Source organism: Pongo abelii, chromosome 23, assembly GCF_028885655.2.
Source record: "Pongo abelii isolate AG06213 chromosome 23, NHGRI_mPonAbe1-v2.0_pri, whole genome shotgun sequence".
Lineage (NCBI taxonomy): Eukaryota > Metazoa > Chordata > Mammalia > Primates > Hominidae > Pongo > Pongo abelii.
This window is the reverse complement of record NC_085929.1, coordinates 50,331,235-50,351,771: the sequence shown is the minus strand read 5'-3', so window position 1 is coordinate 50,351,771 and position 20,537 is coordinate 50,331,235. Positions and strand designations below refer to the sequence as shown.

General features: G+C 56.0%; 1 protein-coding gene across 1 annotated transcript in view; it reads left to right on the top strand.

Annotated features, from left to right (window-relative positions):
- SULT4A1 (sulfotransferase family 4A member 1) overlaps positions 1-19,471 on the top strand; it is a gene marked incomplete at its 5' end in the record, with an annotated part of 38,021 nt that extends 18,550 nt beyond the window's left edge. The window contains 6 exon segments of the mRNA NM_001134169.1: positions 2,616-2,746; positions 4,582-4,662; positions 5,610-5,736; positions 9,848-9,942; positions 14,823-14,961; positions 17,866-19,471. Coding sequence (NP_001127641.1) covers positions 2,616-2,746; positions 4,582-4,662; positions 5,610-5,736; positions 9,848-9,942; positions 14,823-14,961; positions 17,866-17,978 — 686 coding nt within the window. The 3' untranslated portion in view covers positions 17,979-19,471.
- Between the last annotated feature and the right edge of the window lie 1,066 nt (positions 19,472-20,537).

The following is a 20,537-nucleotide window of genomic DNA, read 5'->3' as shown; positions in this document are numbered from 1 at the left end:
AGCTTGTAGGGCCTCAGTAAATGGTTGAATGCCTGGGCCTGAGTGTGTGAACAGTGGGAAGCTACGGAAGGGTTTTGGGCTGGAAGTCGTCGGACATGAGTGCGAAATGTGCTGTTTGTCCCAGAGGGACGGTTCCCAGACCCAAGCAGGAGACCTGGCTAAGCCGTGTGGCTGATTTGTGAGAAGGGAGAATTGGTCCGCAGGTCTGTAGCCCTGTGGGCAGCTGTGGTCCTGTGAGTGAGTGCCAGGGTGTCCTCAGCACACACGAGCTCCCCCGCAGGCCTCTCCCTGCCTTTAATGGCACGGCACACTGGGCTTGCCCAGGCTTTTCCCGTTGGCCGCACCTCCCCACAGTCTTAGGAGAGCAGGTTATGCTGACCAGGCCACTGGTGGGCAGAGGTGATTTTTCTCTTTTTAATTGAATTATATCTTATACGTGCATATGAGTTGGAAAAAAGCCCTCAAACTGCTTTTCCTCTGCTCTCACACAATAGTCAACACAGAGGACTCCTGTGGCGGACAGGCTGGGGATTTCTCCCTGCCAGCAAGCAGGCACTCAGTCCTGCAGCAGCACCAGCTGGGTGTCCCCCAGTCCAGTTCAATTCCAGCACTGCCCACCTGGAGACAGCACGAGATCCCACGGGGCGAGGGCTCAGCCCCCAGTTCCGATGCCAACCGCAAGCCCTAGGTTGTTTTGCCTGTGCGTCTCACCCACTGGCTATAAATTGGGGTTCGCACACCCCCCTGCCCACGTTTGACTAATTTCCCAGAGCGGCTCACAGAAGTCAGGGCAACACTGACATTTCCTGGTTTATTATAAAGGATGTTACAAAGGCTTCTGATGAATACCAGAAGAGGAGACGCCTGTGGAGGATGGAGGAGAGTGCCGAGCTTCCATGCCCTTTCTGGGCAAGCCACCCTCCAGGAACCCCCATGTGTTCAGCTCTTTGGAAGCTCCTCAAAGCCTGTCCTCTTGGGCCTTTTATGGAGCCCTCATTGGCTAGGCATGGTGGAAGCACATAGAAATGCGATTAGACAAAAGGGCTGTGAGCCCAACACTGTCAGTCGGAGTGGGGAGCCCAGGAAGGCCTGCCTGTGCGACATTCATTCCTCTCGTTCTGAACTGGGGGTCTCATGACCCACACAGTCAGACAAGGCAGGTCAGAGAATTTTTCTTTTTGTTTTTTGAGATAGATTCTCACTCTGTTGCCCAGGCTGGAGTGCAGTGGTGCAGTCACAGCTCACTGCAGCCTCTACCTCCTGGGTTCAAGCAATCCTCCCACCTGAGCCTCCTGAGTAGCTGGCACTACAGATGTATGCCACCATGCCCAGCTAATGTTTTTATTTTTTATTTTTTGTAGGGACAATGTCTTGCTATGTTGCGCAGGCTGGTCTCGAACTTCTGGCCTCAAGCAGTCCTCCCAGTTCGGCCTCCCATAGTGCTGGGATTACAGGCATGAGTCACTGTGCCCAGCCCAGAGAATTTCTTCATAGCCAGCTCCAAGACAGAAAGGCGGGGAAAGATTCAAGTATATTTTCAGTTTGTATGGCCTGCCTTGGGGAGCAAAAGGAGCAGGTGAAAGGGGTGGGGGCAAGAGAAGGTCAGAGAGAGAGAGAGAGAGAGATGCTGTTTACTGAGGCCTGCTTCTAAGGCCTGGAGTGGTCCAATGTTATGACAAAAGACTGAATAAGGGCTGGGGGGAATAATGAGCCAGGAGCCATAGATGGAAACCTGCATATATCATAATGTAGCATGCTTCCATGTAATTCCCACCAGACCCAGTTAATAGCTCTAGACCCTGGAATTGCCTTTGTGTCTTCTCTGAATCAATAACCAACCCAAAATATAAACACCGTTCTCACTTCTATCACTATAGTTGAGTTTTGCGCATCCTTGAACCTCATGCCAATAGGACATACAGGATTGTACCCCGGAGCGCCTTGGGGTGGGAGGACTCCGTCACATCCTGTGTGTGGGGCTTGGCCATGCTGTGTCTGCAGTTCATTCTTTTTTGTTGCTGTGTAGTACCCCATGGTGATTGTCACAACTTACTCATTCTATTGCTGATGGGTATTTGTGTTTCCAAGTGACTTTGTGAATGATGTGGCCAAGACTGTTCTAGAACCTGTGTACTGGTGGACAAGCACAGGCTTCCCTTGGGTGTCTCCCCAGGATAGTTCCTGGATCATGGGCTATGTATATATAGCTTCAGTAGATACTGGGCAGACGTCATTTCCTCATCTTGGCTAGTGGGTCATTCCCCCGACCCATCATTCCTGTGTAAACTGCCAAGTTCAGCCTCAAGTTGGGCCGAGTCCCCCACCCGTTACAGCCCCTGAGCCGCTTCTGTGACGGGCTGGGTTCTGTTCTGTTCTCCTGACAGCCCTGTGAAGCATCCTGGCCCCTCTGAGAATCAGAGCCGACTGGCCCGTGACCCAGCACGGGGGATTCAGGCTGAGACCATGCGGGGCACGCTCCTCTTCCCAGACTCAGTTGCCCTGGGCCCCACCTGGGGCTCTTGAGCCCCTTCTTGGGCAGCAGGTGTTGACCCGAGCACAGGGCCGGGCGCGTGGGCTTCCTCTGAGCACCCCACGCTGGGGCTTCTCCCCTCCAGGCACCAGCTTGCTGCAGGAGGTGGTCTACTTGGTGAGCCAGGGCGCTGACCCTGATGAGATCGGCTTGATGAACATCGACGAGCAGCTCCCGGTCCTGGAGTATCCGCAGCCGGGCCTGGACATCATCAAGGTACCCAGGGCCAGCAGCACCTGTCCCAGCACCTCTTTAGGGTATTTCTACCGTTACACCCTGATGATTGACAGTTGCTCCTGAGGGCTCTGTGGATTAGGGGAGAGCAGATAGCCCCAGATAGCCAGGGGAGAAGCTGGCAGGCCTGATGAGGGCGTGGGTGACACATCAACGTCGGGGAGTCTGTGAGGTGGAAAGGAAGTCAATGCCTGGGGGGCACAGGGCTGAGGGGCCATTTGTGGGGAGCAGGCCCTGGGCCTCCCCCTCGCTTTCCCCTGGGGGCCCTCCTCTGAGGGAGCTGGGTAGGATGTGTTTGCATCAAATATTTGGTATCAAGAATGAATAAATGTTACCCCAGAGCCCTGCTCCCCCCACCCCTCAGACACACCCACAGGCCCCCCCACCCCATCCGCTGCACCTCTTTAGTTGCAGCCTCACACCTGAATGGGCCAGAACTGCAGCCTCCACCATGCCTGTCCTCCTCCTTCTGGAGCAGCATTCCAAAACCCAGCTCTGAGAGTGCCGTCCCACCCCATGTCATGGCACAAGACCCCTGTGGCCCTCCAGGGCCCCTGTCTGCACCGCAGCCTCTCGGGCCTGGACGGCCATTTTGCTCTCCTTGTCCGTGCGGAACCGTCTGGGAGTCGTTCCGTACTGCCGTGCCAAGGGCCACCGCGTTCAAGGCACTGCTCTTGGTATTGGAGGCAGCAGTGACTGACAGCATCAGGCCCGGCCTTTCAGCCCAGGAAGCCATAGTAGCTAGCCAGCGATCAGTGCTGGGAGGGGAGCAGATCCGGAGGGGACCAGCAGTCTCCTGTGGGGATGTCTGAGGCAGGTCCTGAAAGAGGAGAGGAGCAGGGGGACCAGTGAACAAAGACCCCACGGCACGAGGGGCCTGGCCTTCCAGAGCAGTAGGCAAGCCTGGGGGTTGCAGGCAACGGTTCCGGGCTCTTTGGCTTCATGAGGGCTGGGCCCATTCCTAGGGCAACTGGGAAGACGGGCTCTGAGCAGAGGAGCACGGTGCTGACTGGTTTACGGGACCACCCTGGCTGCTGATGGGAAGGCCTGAGGGGCAGGTGGAAGCAGCGAACACATCAGGCCAGGTTGCTGTGCGGTCCAGCGCCAGCCTGGCAGCACCCACTGGGCCTGGTGCCTCCTGCTGCCTCTGCTGCCCTCCGACGCCACTCCAAGCCGGGGCAGTAGCTCCCAGGCCCCCTGAGCAGACCCTGTGGCTGTGGCTATGATAGGTGGACTCCCCAGGCTGAAGTCAGAGACCCTTGTCTCTACCGCCAGGGTCCAGCCGGGGTGTGCTCACGTCTCAAATCTTTGTCTCAGGTGACAAGGGAGGCTGTCCTGGCTGTGGGTCCGAGACTCTCTCCGGGAGAGGAGACCAGGGAATGACAGCCTTGCCTCCTCTTGCTCTGACCCCTCCCCACTCCTGGCCTCACCTTTCCCTCTGACCCCTACCTACCCTTCTCCCCCCGGCCCCCACCCTTTCCCTCGTCCTCTGGCCCCCCTCCCCCTGGCCTCACCCCTCCCCCAGCCTCACCCCTGGCCTCACCCCTCCCCCTGGCCTCACCCCTCCCCCTGGCCTCACCCCTCCCCCTGGCCTCACCCCTCCCCCAGCCTCACCCCTCCCCCTGGCCTCACCCCTCCCCCTGGCCTCACCCCTCCCTCTTACCCTGACGCTCTCCTGACCTCTCCGCTACCCTAGACCCGCCGTTCCCGCTGCGAACCCCACTTCCCCCGAACCCCACCCCTTCCTTCCTCCTCTGGCCCCTTCCCCTTGGCCCCACCCCTTCCTCTGACCTGCCTCTCCCTCTGACTCCATGCAGGAACTGACCTCTCCCCGCCTCATCAAGAGCCACCTGCCCTACCGCTTTCTGCCCTCTGACCTCCACAATGGAGACTCCAAGGTAAGCTGGCACCTCCTCTGCCTCCCGAGGTGAGTCCCCACCAAGACGAGCCCAAGGCCCCCGTGCAACACACGTGCAGGTCCCTGGCACTTACGTGGCCTTGGGGGCTGTCTTCCCAAGGAGCCCACACGTGAAGATCCCTTCTGAGGTCGTCTTGGGTCATGCGTCTCTAGCATTTTACCCAAGTTTTTAACGATGGGTTGGTTTTTACCTCACAATCGAACATGGCTGTGGCCAGCCTAATCCAAAGCAGGCCAGCGGGCGTGTACCTGCTTTGGGCCGAATTCTCTTTATTTTTCAATTGCATCAAATGCCAAGGCCTGTGGGGTTTGTTCGTTTGTTTTTTTGTTTTTGAGACGGAGTCTTACTCTGTCACCCAGGCTGGAGTGCAGTGGCACGGCTCACTGCAACCTCTGCCTCCCTGGTTCAAGCGATTCTCCTGCCTCAGCCTCCTGAGTAGCTGGGACTACAGGCGTGTGCCACCACACTCGGCTAATTTTTGTATTTTTGATAGAAACAGGGTTTCACCATGTTGGCCAGGCTGGTCTTGAACTGCTGACCTCAGGTGATCCACCCACCTCGGCCTCCCAAAGTGCTGGGGTTACAGACGTGAGCCACCGCGCCCGGCCAGAGGCCTGTGTTCTTAGCACCAGGATCAGGGTTGTAAGCTTTTTGTCTTCTGCAGATTTTAAAGTAGTTCTAGAGGACAGAAATAGAATGCTGAAGTAATTTTCCTGGCCAGCACTACTGCATGGACAGGGCACCTTTCTGCTGAAACAGCGAAGCAGCAGCACCCAGCGGCCGTGCACGTGGGCCCCAGCTGGACGCTGGAAGCGGGTGTTGGTTTGTGAGATGCACCAGCAGGTTCAAGGGGGCTGGCCTGTGTCAGGGCAGCCCTGCCTGGGAGGGAAGGAGACATGGACTCACCCTGCTCCTGTCACCCACAGGTCATCTATATGGCTCGCAACCCCAAGGACCTGGTGGTGTCTTATTATCAGTTCCACCGCTCTCTGCGGACCATGAGCTACCGAGGCACCTTTCAAGAATTCTGCCGGAGGTTTATGAATGATAAGCGTGAGTGTTGCAGCCTGGCAGCATGTTAGAAGGGGAGCCGTCTGTTGTCGTGAACGGCCTGGCAGGTGCTGGGTGCTTCCCCGGCATGGTCTCCAGTTCTGACAGTGACCATGTAGGTCAGGCCCGCGGTCACTTTACAGATGAAGACACTGAGGCCGAGGGCGTCATGAACGTGGCCGAGATCCTAGAGCTGGTGTGTGTCAGAGCAGGTCCATCTGAACCCAGAGCCCTTCTCTTCTACCACACTGTCGGGGTTTCTGAGAAGTTCCCCAGTTAAAACATCCATCCTTCCTACCTGGGTTTCAAACGGGGAGAGAATGAAAACAGTAAAAATGGAGGCCCAGGTATCACTGCTGTTAGTGACAGGGGCTGGAGTGGAGACTGGAGCTAAGTGTAACAGGCAGGGACCTTTGGCTGAACCTCAGGCACAGGCAAACCACTGGGGCAGGGCATACTTGTGCCCGCTGGGAGGAGGACAGCCGGGCTGAACCTCAGGCACAGGCAAGCCACCGGGGCAGGGCACACTTGTGCCCGCAGGGAGGAGGACAGCCCGGCCGAGAGTGCCGGGTGCTGTTCTCTGGCTTCCATTCCAGCCCCTGCGGAGGAGCGAGGCTGGGTTCCACCCTGCCCTGCTCTCAAGGAAGGCGGGACCAGGCCCCTTGTCTTGGTCCCACTCGCTCCCAGTCCTTACTGTCTTGCCCGGTTGGGCCACCTGTCCCTTGGGAGTGGTGGCAGGAGCTCCTCAGTGCAGTTCTGTTCCTGCCTTCCTGAGGGGGCTCCCCATGGCCAGCCATGGCTTTGGGAGGTCCTGGGACAGAAAGTGGGCAGTGTAGGGTGTGCAGGCAGAGGATCTTTGAAATGTGTCATAATAGCTGCACTTTAATTAAATCTACACTGAGACTGTTCCGTACCCAAGGCTGAAAATACACTTTCTATTTTATTTCCCAGCTGAAGTGATGCTGAGCCGCATTGTTCAGTGTGGCTCATCAGGGGTTCTGCAGGGGGCTTATGTGACAAGATTAGCATGAATCATGTAGCAGAGATCCTGGAACGTAATGCCCCCGAGTTTAAGTGGAACTTAGGGTAGTGGATCTGGAGCTGCCGCCAGGCCTGGTGGAAGGGGACGTCTTGGCGGGGCGGTGCAGGGCGCCACAGGCTGACTCTGTTGCTTGCAGTTTGAAAACCCACGAGGGCCTCAAAGCCCTGGGATGATTCTCTTACCTGCCCTTGAGCCTCTGCTTCCACTGTGCCTGCTGAGAAGTGGCCCTGCCTCCAAGGGGCAGGAGGCCCCAGACCGCACCCTGAAGCCCCCTGAGCCTGCTCCAGGCCTTCTGTCCAGCCTCTCTTCCCATGGCCTCCTGGCCCTGGCACCTGCTCTTGTGGTCCACCAGGCATTTGGAGAAACCCACTCATGGACTTCTGAAGCTGTTTCCTAGGGTCCAGCATGGACTGTGCTCTCTGCAGAGCATGGGGACAACACCCACATTCAGACCAGCACATGGAAGAGGCTACAAACATCTTGCTCAGGCCAGAGCAGTTTACAGTTCTCTTAATATAGGCCTCTCCATGTCACCACAGTCACAGACCCATCCTCCACTGAGTGCAAGTTCCCACATGTGCCTTGGTCCCAGCAAACCCTGTAGTAGACAGGCCCACTCAGCACCCCTGTGCTCCATCCTTCATTGTTACTCAGTGAGCACGCACATACTGAGGACTGCCGGACCCCCCTCCCTGATGTCCTGAAGACGCTGGAAACTAATATGCACGGGAACCCTGAAAGCACACCATGTCCAGACAGGCTGGGATTAGAGGCCGCAGCACAGGGCAACGGCAGGAGGGACCTGCATAAACAACCGCGCATGAGGCTGGTGACCAGCTCTGCGAGGCTGGAGGGCAAAGGGCCCTGGAGGCAGGTGACACCTGCAGTGTGAGGATGCCCCATGACAGGCTTCCTGTGACACCTGCAGTGTGCGAACGCTGTGTAGACGGGGTCCCTGTGACACCTGCAGTGTGCGGACGCTGTGTAGACAGGGTCCCTGTGACACCTGCAGTGTGAGGACACTGTGTAGACAGGCTCCCTGTGGCACCTGCAGTTGGAGGATGCTATGTAGACAGGGTCCCTGTGGTGCCTGCGGTTTGAGGATGTTGTGTAGACAGGCTCCATGTGACGCCTGCAGTTTGAGGATGTTGTGTAGACAGGCTCCCTGTGGCACCTGCAGTGTGAGGATGCTGTGTAGACAGGGTCCCTGTGGCACCTGCAGTTAGAGGACGCTGTGTAGAATGGGTCCCTGTGGCACCTGCAGCTGGAGGATGTTGTGTAGACAGGGTCCCTATGGCACCTGCAGCTGGAGGATGCTGTGTAGACAGGGTCTCTGTGGCACCTGCAGTTGGAGAATGCTGTGTAGACAGGGTCCCTGTGGCACCTGCAGTTGGAGGACACTGTAGACAGGGTCCCTGTGGCGCCTGCAGTGTGAGGACGCTGTGTAGACAGGGTCCCTGTGGCACCTGTAGTGTGGCATGCAGCCTCTGTGTCCATGTCTTCTCTGGGGTGGACAGTGAGGTTTTGTTATTCTTTCTTAATATTCCAGATGGATGATTCCCTTCCCTTTCACAGAGCAGCGTGGAGCCCAGGGAAAAGCGTGGAGGGGCCCAGTGTCCTCGCCTCCTCTCAGGCATTCCAGTGGGAAGGCTCTCTACCCAGCAACCCACAGCTCGTTCCCGTCCCCCCTCGTGCTCTGGGGACTCCGTGCACTTGCTCCTTACATCAGCGCAGGACCACATGTGCAGTCCTTCATGCGTTGCTTCTTCCAGAGTCCTTACACTATTGCCCCATGTAACTCCATGTCACTGGGATGTCTGTTTTTGACATCTTGCTACATTCTTCCTTGGAATGAAGTGGGATTTTTCTTTACCTTCCGTGTTCACAGGGCCATTTGACTCTTCCTTCTGCCCCAGGGACTCATCTGCTTGGACTTAGCTCCCCATGATGGGCTGCAGTCAGGCCACTTGGGCTTCCCTGTCTGTGCCCCATGATTATTGACCTGTTGGTGACTTGGGCAAGTCTCTTCCCTTCTCTGGGACTCAGCTTTATTCTGCAGAAAGTGGAGGTTTTGGTGGGGTGTGGGTGCAGCTCCTCCTTGAGAATCCTGCAGGCGGCCTGGGGGCAGGGCCCAGCAGAGGAATCTCTACAGCCAGCGCTCCTCATCCAGCTGGGCTGCTTCCTGCTGCTTAACACAGTCAGCCCCCCACTGCCCAGTGATCCTTAACTGACGCCTTGCTGTCTGTCATATGGAGGTCCCCTTGGAAGAAACCGTCACAGTGATGGGCATGGCATGTGGCAGGCAGGAGAGGATCCATAGCTTTTATAAAGAACACTGCAAAGCAGGCTGGAGACTCCATGAGTTGGTCCCTGCCTGTGTGCCCCACCCCACACCAAGGGCTCTGAGGCAGCGCAGGCCACGCAGGAAGCACAGGGCCAAGGTCTGGGTGCAGGAAGCGCAGGGCCAAGGTCTGGGTGCAGGAAGCGCAGGGCTGCAGTGTGGGCGCAGGAAGCCCAGGGCCGCGGTGTGGGTGCAGGAGTGCTGGCCTCTTGGAGGTCAGGACAGGACTCCCTGCCCGTCTTCAGCTTTCAGGTCCCATGGAGAGTTCCTCGATTTACTGAGGCTACTGCCTGTGGCCCTCTTGCCCAGCAGGGCCCCATGTCCTGGATCTGTTCTACAGCTTCCTATACCCCACCCTGTCCCCACTAGCAACCCTAGCGGCCCCTGTCCCAGTTCCTCTGGGCTTTGTTCCAGGGCTTCCCGGCGACCACTTGTTAAGCAGATAAAGTAACGGGCACTGTTACAGTCCACTAACAGGTACCACAGAGACCACCTTCTCAGAGGCTGTCACCCCCATGGTCAGGCCTTCAAGGTGTGCCGAAGGCGGGAGGGCTGGGATGGCTCGAGACGTGAGTGCCTCGGGGGCCTTTGCCAGACTTGTCTGCAGGGATCACGATGTCCTCATCACGGCTGCTGGGCGGCAGGAGGGCAGCCCTGTGGGGTGGGGATGGCCCCGTGTGTGCGCTTCTCCTGCCCAGCTGTGTGGCTCACCCTGTCCCCTGTCTCTGCAGTGGGCTACGGCTCCTGGTTTGAGCACGTGCAGGAGTTCTGGGAGCACCGCATGGACTCGAACGTGCTTTTTCTTAAGTATGAAGACATGCATCGGGTGAGTGCTGCCGGAGCAGCTGTCCTCAGGGTGCCCTGGCTCTCGGCCTGGCAGCTCCTGATGCAGGAGCCCTTTACAGTGGGTATGTGGGAGGGGGAGGAGGAGGAGGAGTCTGAGGAGGGACAGAGGAGGGGGCGGGACGGTCTGTGGGCTGGAAGGGGGGTTGGGGATGTGGGGAGCAGCCTGTCAAAGCCTGAGGTGCGGCGGGGCAGCCATGCCGTGCCACAACGGCATGAGGCTGAGGGACCCAGGCAGGCGGGTGTGGGGAGGGGACTGGGGCTTGGCTTATCAGCGGGCCTTTGGAGTGCTTTACAGTGGTGGTTGATGGGACGTTGAGGAGAGGCCAGTGTCTGCAGTGAGACACGAGGCAGCTGGTAGCTTGGGGAGCCTGGGTCACCACAGAAGAGACTGGGCATTTTCTAGGTGTTGGGAGAAAGCAGGAGCTGGAGGAGGGATTGAAAAGAACTAATGGGACAAGGTCTTAGTCCAGGCAGAGGCAGGAGGGCTTGGGGCTGGAGCCTGGGCAGAGGTGCTTCTGGTGGCGGGGGCAGGACAGGCAGGAGACACCTGTGGCCTGGCGCATGGGAAAGAGGAGAGAGGATGGGGTGCAGGTGTGGACCATGAGGTTGCTCCTGCAGGGCAGAGGCCCGAGTGCCAGCTGGAAACCATGTCGGTGTAGGGGACAGACAAGGCCAGGCTGTGGGGCTGCTAGTGTCAGTGGCTGACAGACAAGCAGGTTTAGGTTGAGTAGCAGCGGGTGGGAGCTGGGATGGGGAGGAGGTCTGCTGGGAGACAGACAGGAGAGCTGGGAGTGGGGGAGGGTGAGCCAGTGCTGGAGTTGGAGGTCAGAAGCCCAGGAGTAGGAAGGCCGGCCTTGCACTTCCCCCACGCCTGCAGGAAGACTCCAGACCTGGCTGTGAGCAGAGCCACACGAGGTCCCCTATGGCGCTGGGGTGGGGGCTGTGCCTTGTGGCCCTGGGGCAAGGGTGTGTGCCTTGTGGCCCTGGGGCGGGTGTGTGTGCGTTGTGATCTGGGGCGGGGGTGTGTGCATTGTGATCCTGGGGCGGGTGGTGTGTGCGTTGTGATCTGGGGTGGGGGTGTGTGCGTTGTAGCCCTGGGGTGGGGATGTGTGCGTTGTGATCCTGGGGCGGGTGGTGTGTGCGTTGTGATCTGGGGTGGGGGTGTGTGCGTTGTAGCCCTGGGGTGGGGATGTGTGTGTTGTGATCCTGGGGTGGGGTGTGTGCATTGTGACCCTTGTGGTCCTGCGGTGGGGGGTGTGTGTTGTGACCCTGGGGTGGGGGTTTGTGTGTTGTGGCCCTGGGGTGGAGATGTGTGCATTGTAGCCCTGGGGTGGGGGTGTGTGCGTTGTGATCTGGGGCAGGGCATGTTCGTTGTGACCCTGGGGTGGGGGCGTAGCCCTGGGGCGGGGGTGTGTGGGTTGTGGCCCTGGGGTGGGGGTGTGTGCGTTGTGGCCCTGGGGCGGGGGTGTGTGCGTTGTGGCCCTGGGGTGGGGGTGTGTTCACTGTGATCCTGGGGTGGGGGTGTGTGCGTTGCGTTTGCTGCAGTTGTTCTTGGGTTCCTTTGTGCTCACACACCAGGGCCTGTGGTCAGCACGGGCCAGGTCGGCCTTGGCAGGAGCATGGCCTTTCAGGGCTTGCTCGGTGTGCAGGAATGACCCCGTGTGCAGGTCTGCTGCCGGCTGGCGCATGCTGTCGGTTCCCCAAATGGGTCCTCACCATGGCTGTGTGTTATGGTGAGGAAAGAGCAAGGTCATGTGGTGGTCCAAGGTCACACGCACCATGGAGCCAACTGCTGGGTGAACCTGTCTGACTCTACATGGGCCTCCCACCTGTCTGCCTCTTGTCCACACAGCTTGACACCCTCTTGTCCACACAGCTTGACACAGAGCCACATTTAGGGTCCCTGCTCACGCACAGAGGACGGTGTAGTAGAGATGAAGGTGTAGCCCAAGCAGGTTGGAACCCTGGTCCTGCCGCTGACCCGTGAAGCCGTTGGCCGTGGTTTCCTGTGGTGCTGGGGAACAACGCGGGCTCTGGACACTGGCTGCTCAGGCCAAAGTCGTGACCACCCCAAGCCTCTGTAAAGGGGGGAGGTGACAGCACCCCCTGTCACTGTGTGGCTGGGAGGACTGTGTGAGCATCACCTACGAGCAGGCCTGGCATGGGCCCGCCTGGTGTGTACCTTTTTGTGAGGTGTCATGCATAGTGAGGTGTATTTGGCACACATGTGGGGCTTGACAGCCTTTTACCTGTCACATCTGGGCAGCCACCTTCCAGATCCAGAACATTCCAGCTTCTTGCAGTTGATACCCCTGCTTCCCAGAGGCCACCACGCTCTCATCTGCCTCACCGGAGCTTGGTGTTGCCTCTTCGGAACCTGTCAGGTATGGAACTCTCATGGATTTTGCTGTCTGGCTTCTGTGCAGACGGCGAGGCTCCTCCACCTGCATGGCGCGGAGCTCTATTCTTTCCTGTGCTGTGGTCGGTGCTCCATTGCAGCATGAATGTGCACCGCTTCTTCATCCATCCAGTGTTGCCGGGCGTGGAGGCCGTTTTCATTTTGGGGTGGCCATGAATAAAGCCCCCGTGGACGTTCTGGAGTCTTGGTGGGCGTCAGCGCTTGTGCTTGTCAGGCGCCGGGTGCGCATTTGTCAGCTGGTCATATTTTACCACCAATGACATAGCATTGGACATGCACTGCTCAGGGCCAGTGAGGCCCCAACATGACAAGGTGAATAGGGAAAGCGCCCGGCTGGCCAGCTGCCCACACATCTGGGGGGCAGCTGCCGAGTCAGCAGTTTCTTCCCGGAGCTTCGGTTTCCTCAGCAATGAAGGACTGAAGTTTTAAGGTCCAAACACACACTTTACTCCAAGCCCTTAAAGGGAAGTTCATCCTTCTGTGCCTTCGAGGCTCCCCAGTGAAAGTGGTCAGGCCTGTTGCTTTCAGTCCGTCAGGGTCAAGGCCACCAGCCCTGCCTGGACCTTTGAGAGCTAACGGGGTCAGTGCTGGGACTTCATTTTCTATCAAAGCCGGTCTGAGTGACTCAATGGCATCCCTGGGACAGTCAGCGTTTCGCCTTCTAATTGGCATGGGTTTATTCTTTTTTTAGGAACCTCAGTAATGGCTTGTTTTAATGGAGGTCAAGTCACATTTTTAGGAATTAATATTGTTTACATCTTACTCCAGAATACTAGCCCCGAGTGAGCATGGTTGTCTCCAGGACTGTGGTGTGGGTCCGTGTGTTCCCACCCCGGGGTTGAGAGGGAATGCCTCCTGCCAGAGCGCTCACTGCCTGCGCTCCACTGCACCGCAATTACAGTGGCCCTTTCCCACGAGCCGGGCACTGTGCCAGGCACCCCGGGTATATCCCCACTTCATCCTCACAGTCATCTTGCAGGGTGTTCTCACCAGTCACGGGGTGCCCTGACTGTAACCGTGTGGCCAGCTAGTACCTGCCCATGTGGAGGCATGACCCCGACACACTGGCTCCGTGCCATGGTGTGTGGCCTCTTGCTGCGGCCCTGTCGCTAGTTCCAGATGGGGAATGTGTGGCTCAGAGAGGTGAAGTGGGCCGTCCCTGCCTGCTGACCTTGGCGCTCTGCCTGATCCCCGCTGGGTTTCATAACCAGCAAGTGTCCTGTGACATGTTGCTGGACGTAGCCTGGCAGAAACGCCCCTTCCTCTGAGATGGACGTCACGCCGCAGTGAGCTGCCCCACGAGGATTCTGCTGACCGCTCCAGCAGGCTGACTTTAAGCCGGCCGTGTCCTTCTTGCGGCGTCTCTTCTGAGAGCTAGGTTTCTTCACTCTTTCTCCATTGCTACCCTTTTTCTTTGAAATGGAGTTCTTGGCGGCAGGGCAAGGGAAAGGGAGCTCTGTATTCCTCGGCTCATTCTCTAATAACTGTTCCTCTGACTCTGAGTCAAGCCCGGGTGCACCACACCCCTGCCTGTGGGAGGCAGTGTGAGGCCAGAATCAGACCTGCAACCGCTGCTGCAGGAGTCAGCGCACTATGGGGACCCAGGGAGGAGCTGGCGCCCACGCCAGCGGTCAGAGAACATTTTTTTTTAAGGTTTCCGAAGTGCTGCATTAAAGAAATTAAATCATCTTTTCACTGTAGGACTTTTTAGAGGCTTTAATGTGGGAATTTGCTTTACAAACCTTCCAGAGAGGAAACAGCCTCCAGCATTTTCCTAATGGGACCAAGGCACCTCTAGGTGACAGCTCAGGGCTCCGATTGAGAAGATGAGGAGCCTCATTTCCTGGGGAGAAATTGGCAGGGGTTGGGGGCAGGGGAATGGCCCCCTCAAGACTGTTAGCCACATCAGTGACATTCCGCTGTCAGGCATGGTAAAATAATGGGCAGGGTATGGCAGGCATGACGGAATCTTGCCTCTGATGAAGCGGGCTCCCTGCCCAGTGCAGGGCCATCTGGAGACCAGAGGGGCCTCCCTGCGCTCCCAAGGGCCAGCCCAGACGCCAGCTGACGGGCCGCAGGAAGGGAAAGAGGAGCCCATTAGGTCTTGCTCCTCACAGGAACCATGTTCTGAAATATGTTTTTTACTTCTTGCTCCTGTTAAAAATTAACCACAGCCTCTATTAAGACCTCATGTCTGCAACCCAATTCCCTGGAGGACCAGGGTTTGAATTCAAGATCTCTACTTGAGAGCTGAGCACACTTGGGCAATTTCTTAACCTCTTAGTGTTATTTCCAGACAAGGCTGATGTCAGCCTTGTTGTGAGCATTAAGTAAGGAAGGCCGCGTGTAAAAAGTCCTCAGCGTGTGCCCAGCCTGGAGTCGTGTCTAGTAAAAGGCCCCGCCTCTGATGGGCTGCTCTGCTCTCTGCACTTGTCTTCCAGGACCTGGTGACGATGGTGGAGCAGCTGGCCAGATTCCTGGGGGTGTCCTGTGACAAGGCCCAGCTGGAAGCCCTGACGGAGCACTGCCACCAGCTGGTGGACCAGTGCTGCAACGCTGAGGCCCTGCCCGTGGGCCGGGGTACGTGCCCCACCCTGCCTCCCGCCCAGGCACTCCCCACCCCAGCCAGGCTGCTTTCTCTGCCTGCTTAGGGAGCTGGGTCCGGTCCCTGTTGCCCTCCCTGCTCTCCTTTTACAGCAGTCCGTAGCTGGCCCATGTGCTCTGTCAGCTGGTGCCTGTGGATGGCACAGTGCTCATGGAGTGACGGAGTGCCTTGCCCGCTGGTGTTTGCATTGCCTCCAAGCAAACAGTGTTTTGACTTGAAAAAGTGCATTTCAGGCTTTGTGGGCAGGATGTTTCTGAGCAGGGGGTCTACTCAGATGGCCTGAAATCAAACGCCCCACAGAGCAGACCCAGGGACTGTGTTTGGTGCTATGACATGTCAAAGCGCAAAGCATGCTGATGGGTTTCTCAGTCTCTAACTGACTTGTGGGAGAGTCAGTGGGTGGGAAGTTAAGAGACACCGTTTTTCTTCCTTCACTGAGTGGACGCTGACCGAGCATCTTCTGAGTGCAGGCAGCACAGGTGAGGCCTAGCCCCGCCTCGGGGTGGTAAGCTTAAGCAGACAGTAGCAAGCTAAGCCGCTGCACGGAGGGAGGCCAGTTCCTGCTCTTGGCAGCAAGCGACAGTGGGCATGAGGCAGCTGGAGATGGGGACAGTGTTCCTGACAGGAATCCTCCCCAGATCCACCTGGGTTGCTCCCCATCCTTAAGGGTGTGTGGCATTTGGCGTTGATGATGGAGAGCCCAGGCTCTAAAACCCCTGAATCCCAGGGTGCTGGCCTTGGCCATAGGAGGCCCCCTCTTGGTAAGTATGAACCTTATGGACACTTGGTGTGTTGGGCACTTCCTGGGTTGAGAATGTTTGCAGGGAGGGCCCAGAAATGTGGATGGGTCTCTTCAGCAGCAGCCCCCATAAGATGGAGTGGGAGATGCTTGGGGCGGATGAGAGACACGCTGGGCTCCAGCTCAGCTGTGCTGCCCTCTGGGAACGCAACGTAGGTCAGGCCTTCAGCTTCTGCGGCTTTTTGTTCTTCTCTGAAAAGGGGCTGATGATGGCTAAGGGCAGTTCTGAAGGTCAAGTGCAAAGTGCTGTCTCTATAAAGGCAGAGCAGTGGACTCCTCAGGAGGAAGTGAACTGAACCACAGTCTCTCTCGACTTCTTTCCTGGCTGCATTTTCATAAATATTTGTTATTTAACATTTATTTTCTCTTTTTTAGTTTTGCTTTTGCTGTTTTGTTATCCTTGGATGTGACCTTCTCCAAAATACCCCTTTTGGTTCATGTGTGTGGCGAAGCAGCGTCGAGAACATACTGTGTGCCCATATGCTCCTTCCCTTGGGTTTGCTTTATCATGGTTTACCTTGGTTTTGCTTTATTTCAGTTCTTTGATTTGTTTTCTTTTAGCACATTGCCTCTTTGCTCGGAAGATCTTCTTGAGTTGGTGAGAATGCAGGGCCGAGTAGCCAGCTGCATTGCTTAGATTTGATTCATGTCACAGCATAAATTGTCTTGATTCCAAATCCTAAACCAGGTGGGTGACTCCTCTGACGAGCTCTCAGCTGTCTCAGCTGAGAAAAATAATCATGGAAAAATAGTTTAGTTGCTCTAGTAGCTTCTAATTTTGTCCCTTAAGTATCATTAAAGGGTTACAAGAATAATTTTTCTTGTTTTTCTCTCCAACACTGATAATTTTTTGTTACCAAAGAGAAAGTCCGTGTTACGTTGGGTATTTTAGCTCAGCATTTGCAGGATTACAGTTTGAAAAACTTGAGGTCCTGCCTAGACAAGGACCACTGTTAATAACGGAGCTAGTGAAAGACATTTGCTGGAGACAGAGCTCTGATCTCAGAGATGCTGACAATGGAAAGAATTCTAAACGAGCAGTTCTTTAAAAGCAGGGAGCCAGTACTCGGGTGATGCACTCACAGCTCCCATAACTGGGAAGTTTGGAATCCACGCTCCAGACATCTTCATAGTCACCGTTGCTATTGGACTAGATTTTATATTAACAAAGACAGTGGGAGCAACAACTTCTCGTCATGTTGAGCTCTCTGTCTTTTGTTTTTCCAAAGCCTTCATAAACCAGCGTAGACTGGTGCCTGCAGTTTAGCCTACAGCTCAGCCCTCCCTTGTGGCTGCCAGGAAGAGGTCTGGGTTTCTGACCAAGCCTGGGCTAGAGCAGCTGGGGGCTGTGCCCAGACTCATTTTATTGTTGACTCAGGGAATTCTCACTGCAGTGCATGTTTTGCATCTAGTCTGTAAAGCTAGCTAATGCTGCGACTATATTATTCACTTAAAATTCCTCCCCAGGGTTTGCCAGGGCAGGCTTCTTGAAAGCTGCATCTTTGGCCCAGTCAGGAGGGCTTCCTACTTAGTGTAAAATTTTCTGCACTTTGGATGATTTTTTTTTCCTTTTCAAGTTCTCCCAAAGCCAATGGCGCCTTGGTGGCACTGTTGAGCTGTGAGTGGATAACGGCATGGGAAGGGCCAGGGCTGCCTGCGATGCCCAGAGCAGCGCACTCCCGCGGCAGATCATACTCGCTCCTGGGATGTTTATTAAACACCTGCCACGTGCCAGGTGCCGTTCTAGGTGCTGGGGACCCAGCACTGAACAGGAGTAGACTCTCCCTGGTGGGCCCCAGCGGGGGGTGCGGAATGGCACCAGGAGGTGGTTGTGGCTCACTGTGCCACAGCCTCAGAGGGAAGTTGGTTCAGGTCATGTTCTGCCGCATCCAGTAGTTTCACAAATGTTAGGGGACCACCTGGTCTGTAGCTCAGATGGCCCTTCCTGCCCCCATAGGCCAAGTTCAAAGGGATCCAGGAATAGATCTGGAATGTTCCAGATCCATTTCCAAGGCTTCCTTTAGTTCAGTAGCTGGCCTGACAGCAAGTGGCCCCAGTAGTTCTCTTGTTTGCGTTTCAGGAAGAGTTGGGCTGTGGAAGGACATCTTCACTGTCTCCATGAACGAGAAGTTTGACTTGGTGTATAAACAGAAGATGGGAAAGTGTGACCTCACGTTTGACTTTTATTTATAATAACAGAAACAACAACCTGCATGCTCACAATACCCAGACACTCTACTAGCCAAAAGTCCTGTATGCATTCATTTATTCCTTGCTGGACAAACTCTGGAAGCAGCGTGTGAAACAGCGGGGGAAGGGAAGAGTGGCGTGAGCGGAGGGAGTGTGATGATTCCCAGCCGAAAGCAGCTGTCTCGCCTTTAGAACGTGCAGCCTCTCCATGTCTGATTACAGTCTCCACATCGCAGTTCCAATGGCCTGGACCATAAGGATAAAGCCTGTAATATATGCAACTAGAATGTCTGCCTTTTCAACCCCGTATTGTTTATTGTATTTTATAGAGCTTTTCACTGGAAATCTACATAAATGTCAGTAAACCAAATAAAAGTTCATTTCCAGGGGGCATCAGGAGCGAGCCGCACCCGAATGGTAGAGAGATCTCAGGGTTAACTCTTTATTTTTGTAGTTTTATTATCTAAGGCACAGCCATTCTGTTGTCACTGGGTTCTGAGATAATGGTGAGAACCAGAGGATGAGTGGGGTCTGTTGGGGGGAATCTGGACACTTGTTTATTCTGACGGAGTTTACTTCTTCAGAACCTTCCTGAAATAAAGCAGAAATCGTTCACTAGGTCTTCAGAATGGACGTCCCTCTGCCAGAGACTTCCAGCGGGCGGCTCCAAAGGCCCAATACAGAGGAGCCCGCGGAGCATGTGCTGAGGGAAGTCTGCCTGGTGAGGCTGGCAGGTGGGAGTCTAACGCAGTCAGGAGCATTTGCATGCAGTGGGTGGAGAGTCGGCCACCAAAGGACCGAGTTGCGCTCGGAATTTGAGCTGAATTCCACAGCCTTACTTTGTTTCCTGAAGTGATAGCCTACTAATGCCGGCAAGCAGATGCTTAATAGTAAATTTCTAAAATCCCCGGGTCTTTATCATTCAGTTTGTTCTGTGCACCTGAGGCGCTCAGCCGTGGGAGGACCATTTTGCAAGTGTAGCCCTGTTTCACTCGGATCAGGTTGGCATGGCCGCCTGCGTGTCTGTCCACCTCGTCCCTCCGTGTATCTGAGGGAGTAAAGGTGAGGTCTTTATTGCTTCACTGCCTAATTTTCTCACCCACATTCGCTGAAGCGATGGAGCGTCGGGGGCCAGCAGTCAGCCAACCCCGTGGAGACCGGGGTTGTCTGTCATTTTTGTGGCTGGGAAGCACCCAAAGTGGTGGTCAGGAGGGTCACTGCTGTAGAAGGGGTCTCCGTTCTTGGTGCTGTATTTGAAACGGGTGTAGAGAGAAGCTTGTGTTTTTGTTTGTAAAGGAGAGAAACGTGGCCAGGCAGGTGGCACGTGGCATCGCACGGTGGGCTCGGCAGCACCTTGCCTGTGTTTCTGTGAGGGAGGCTGCTTTCTGTGAAATTTCATTTATATTTTTCTATTTTTAGTACTGTATGGATGTTACTGAGCACTACACATGATCCTTCTGTGCTTGCTTGCATCTTTAATAAAGACACATTCCCGGCGTTGCGTCAAGCATTTGTGCTTGTGGGGGTAGAGGGGGTCCCTGCAGCAGTGGTGTCGGTGCTTGGGACAATATGACTGTGGGCCCCGTTGACACCCCATTCCCTGGGGTTGACAGCAGAGGGAAACAGGCCCGTGTTGGGCTTTGATGAAGCAGAATTCAGACTTTCCAGGGGTTCAGTTCTCCCCATTATTTCACTCAAATTCAAACTTTCCAGGGGGTCAGTTCCCCCACTGTTTCCTCATTCACCTCTGATCACTTCTATAAATGGGGGTGGAGGAGAAAGGGTAACAGCATGGGAGATGTGGGTGCACCTGTGGGTCCAGGCGTTGGGACCTCCCAGTCTCTGCCTGGGAACCCTGTGTTCAGCATTGTGCACTGTGGTGCCCGAGGCCGGCCCCTCCAACTGTGCTTCCCCACTGGGAATTCCAAAGCCTGTCTTCCTGATTTCTTGTGGAAGGAAAGTCCAGGGCATTGCTTTCCTTGAGAAAGCTCAAGCCTTCTGGAAAATCATGTTTATTTTCAAATGAACTACCTCTAGGTCTCAGGTGAAATCCTAGAAATTATTTTGGCACCTGGAATTAACACAGACCCTGGGTTAATCAGGTATCCAGTCTGCTGTGCCCTAGAGGGCTTGCCTTCTAGTCATCTATTAACCACATCAATCAAGCAGCCAGGATGCAGTCAGTGCGCCTGGAGCCCAGGCAGCGCCCATTTACCCATGTCCACTCTTCCCTGGGTGGTGGGTGATTCACCTCACTTCGTGGAGTCGGTCATTCTACTGCACCTGCTCCATGCCAGGCACCGTTCCCGGCACTGCGGATGCGGCAGGGGACAGAGAAAGCCCTGCCTCTGTGGAGTTTGCATTCCAGTGGGGTAGACAGGCGACAGAACCCAAGATCAGTTCAGGCCCAGGCGTGCTCTAAGCGGATAGGGAACATGCCCGTGGAAGAATGGGGGGGCCTCTGAGGAGATGGTGCCGAGCAGTGGGGGGCCTGGCTGCAGCTGGGTGGGCAATGTGCTGGCAGGCACTCGGTTTCGGAGGGGTGGCCGCGAGCCAGCTGCA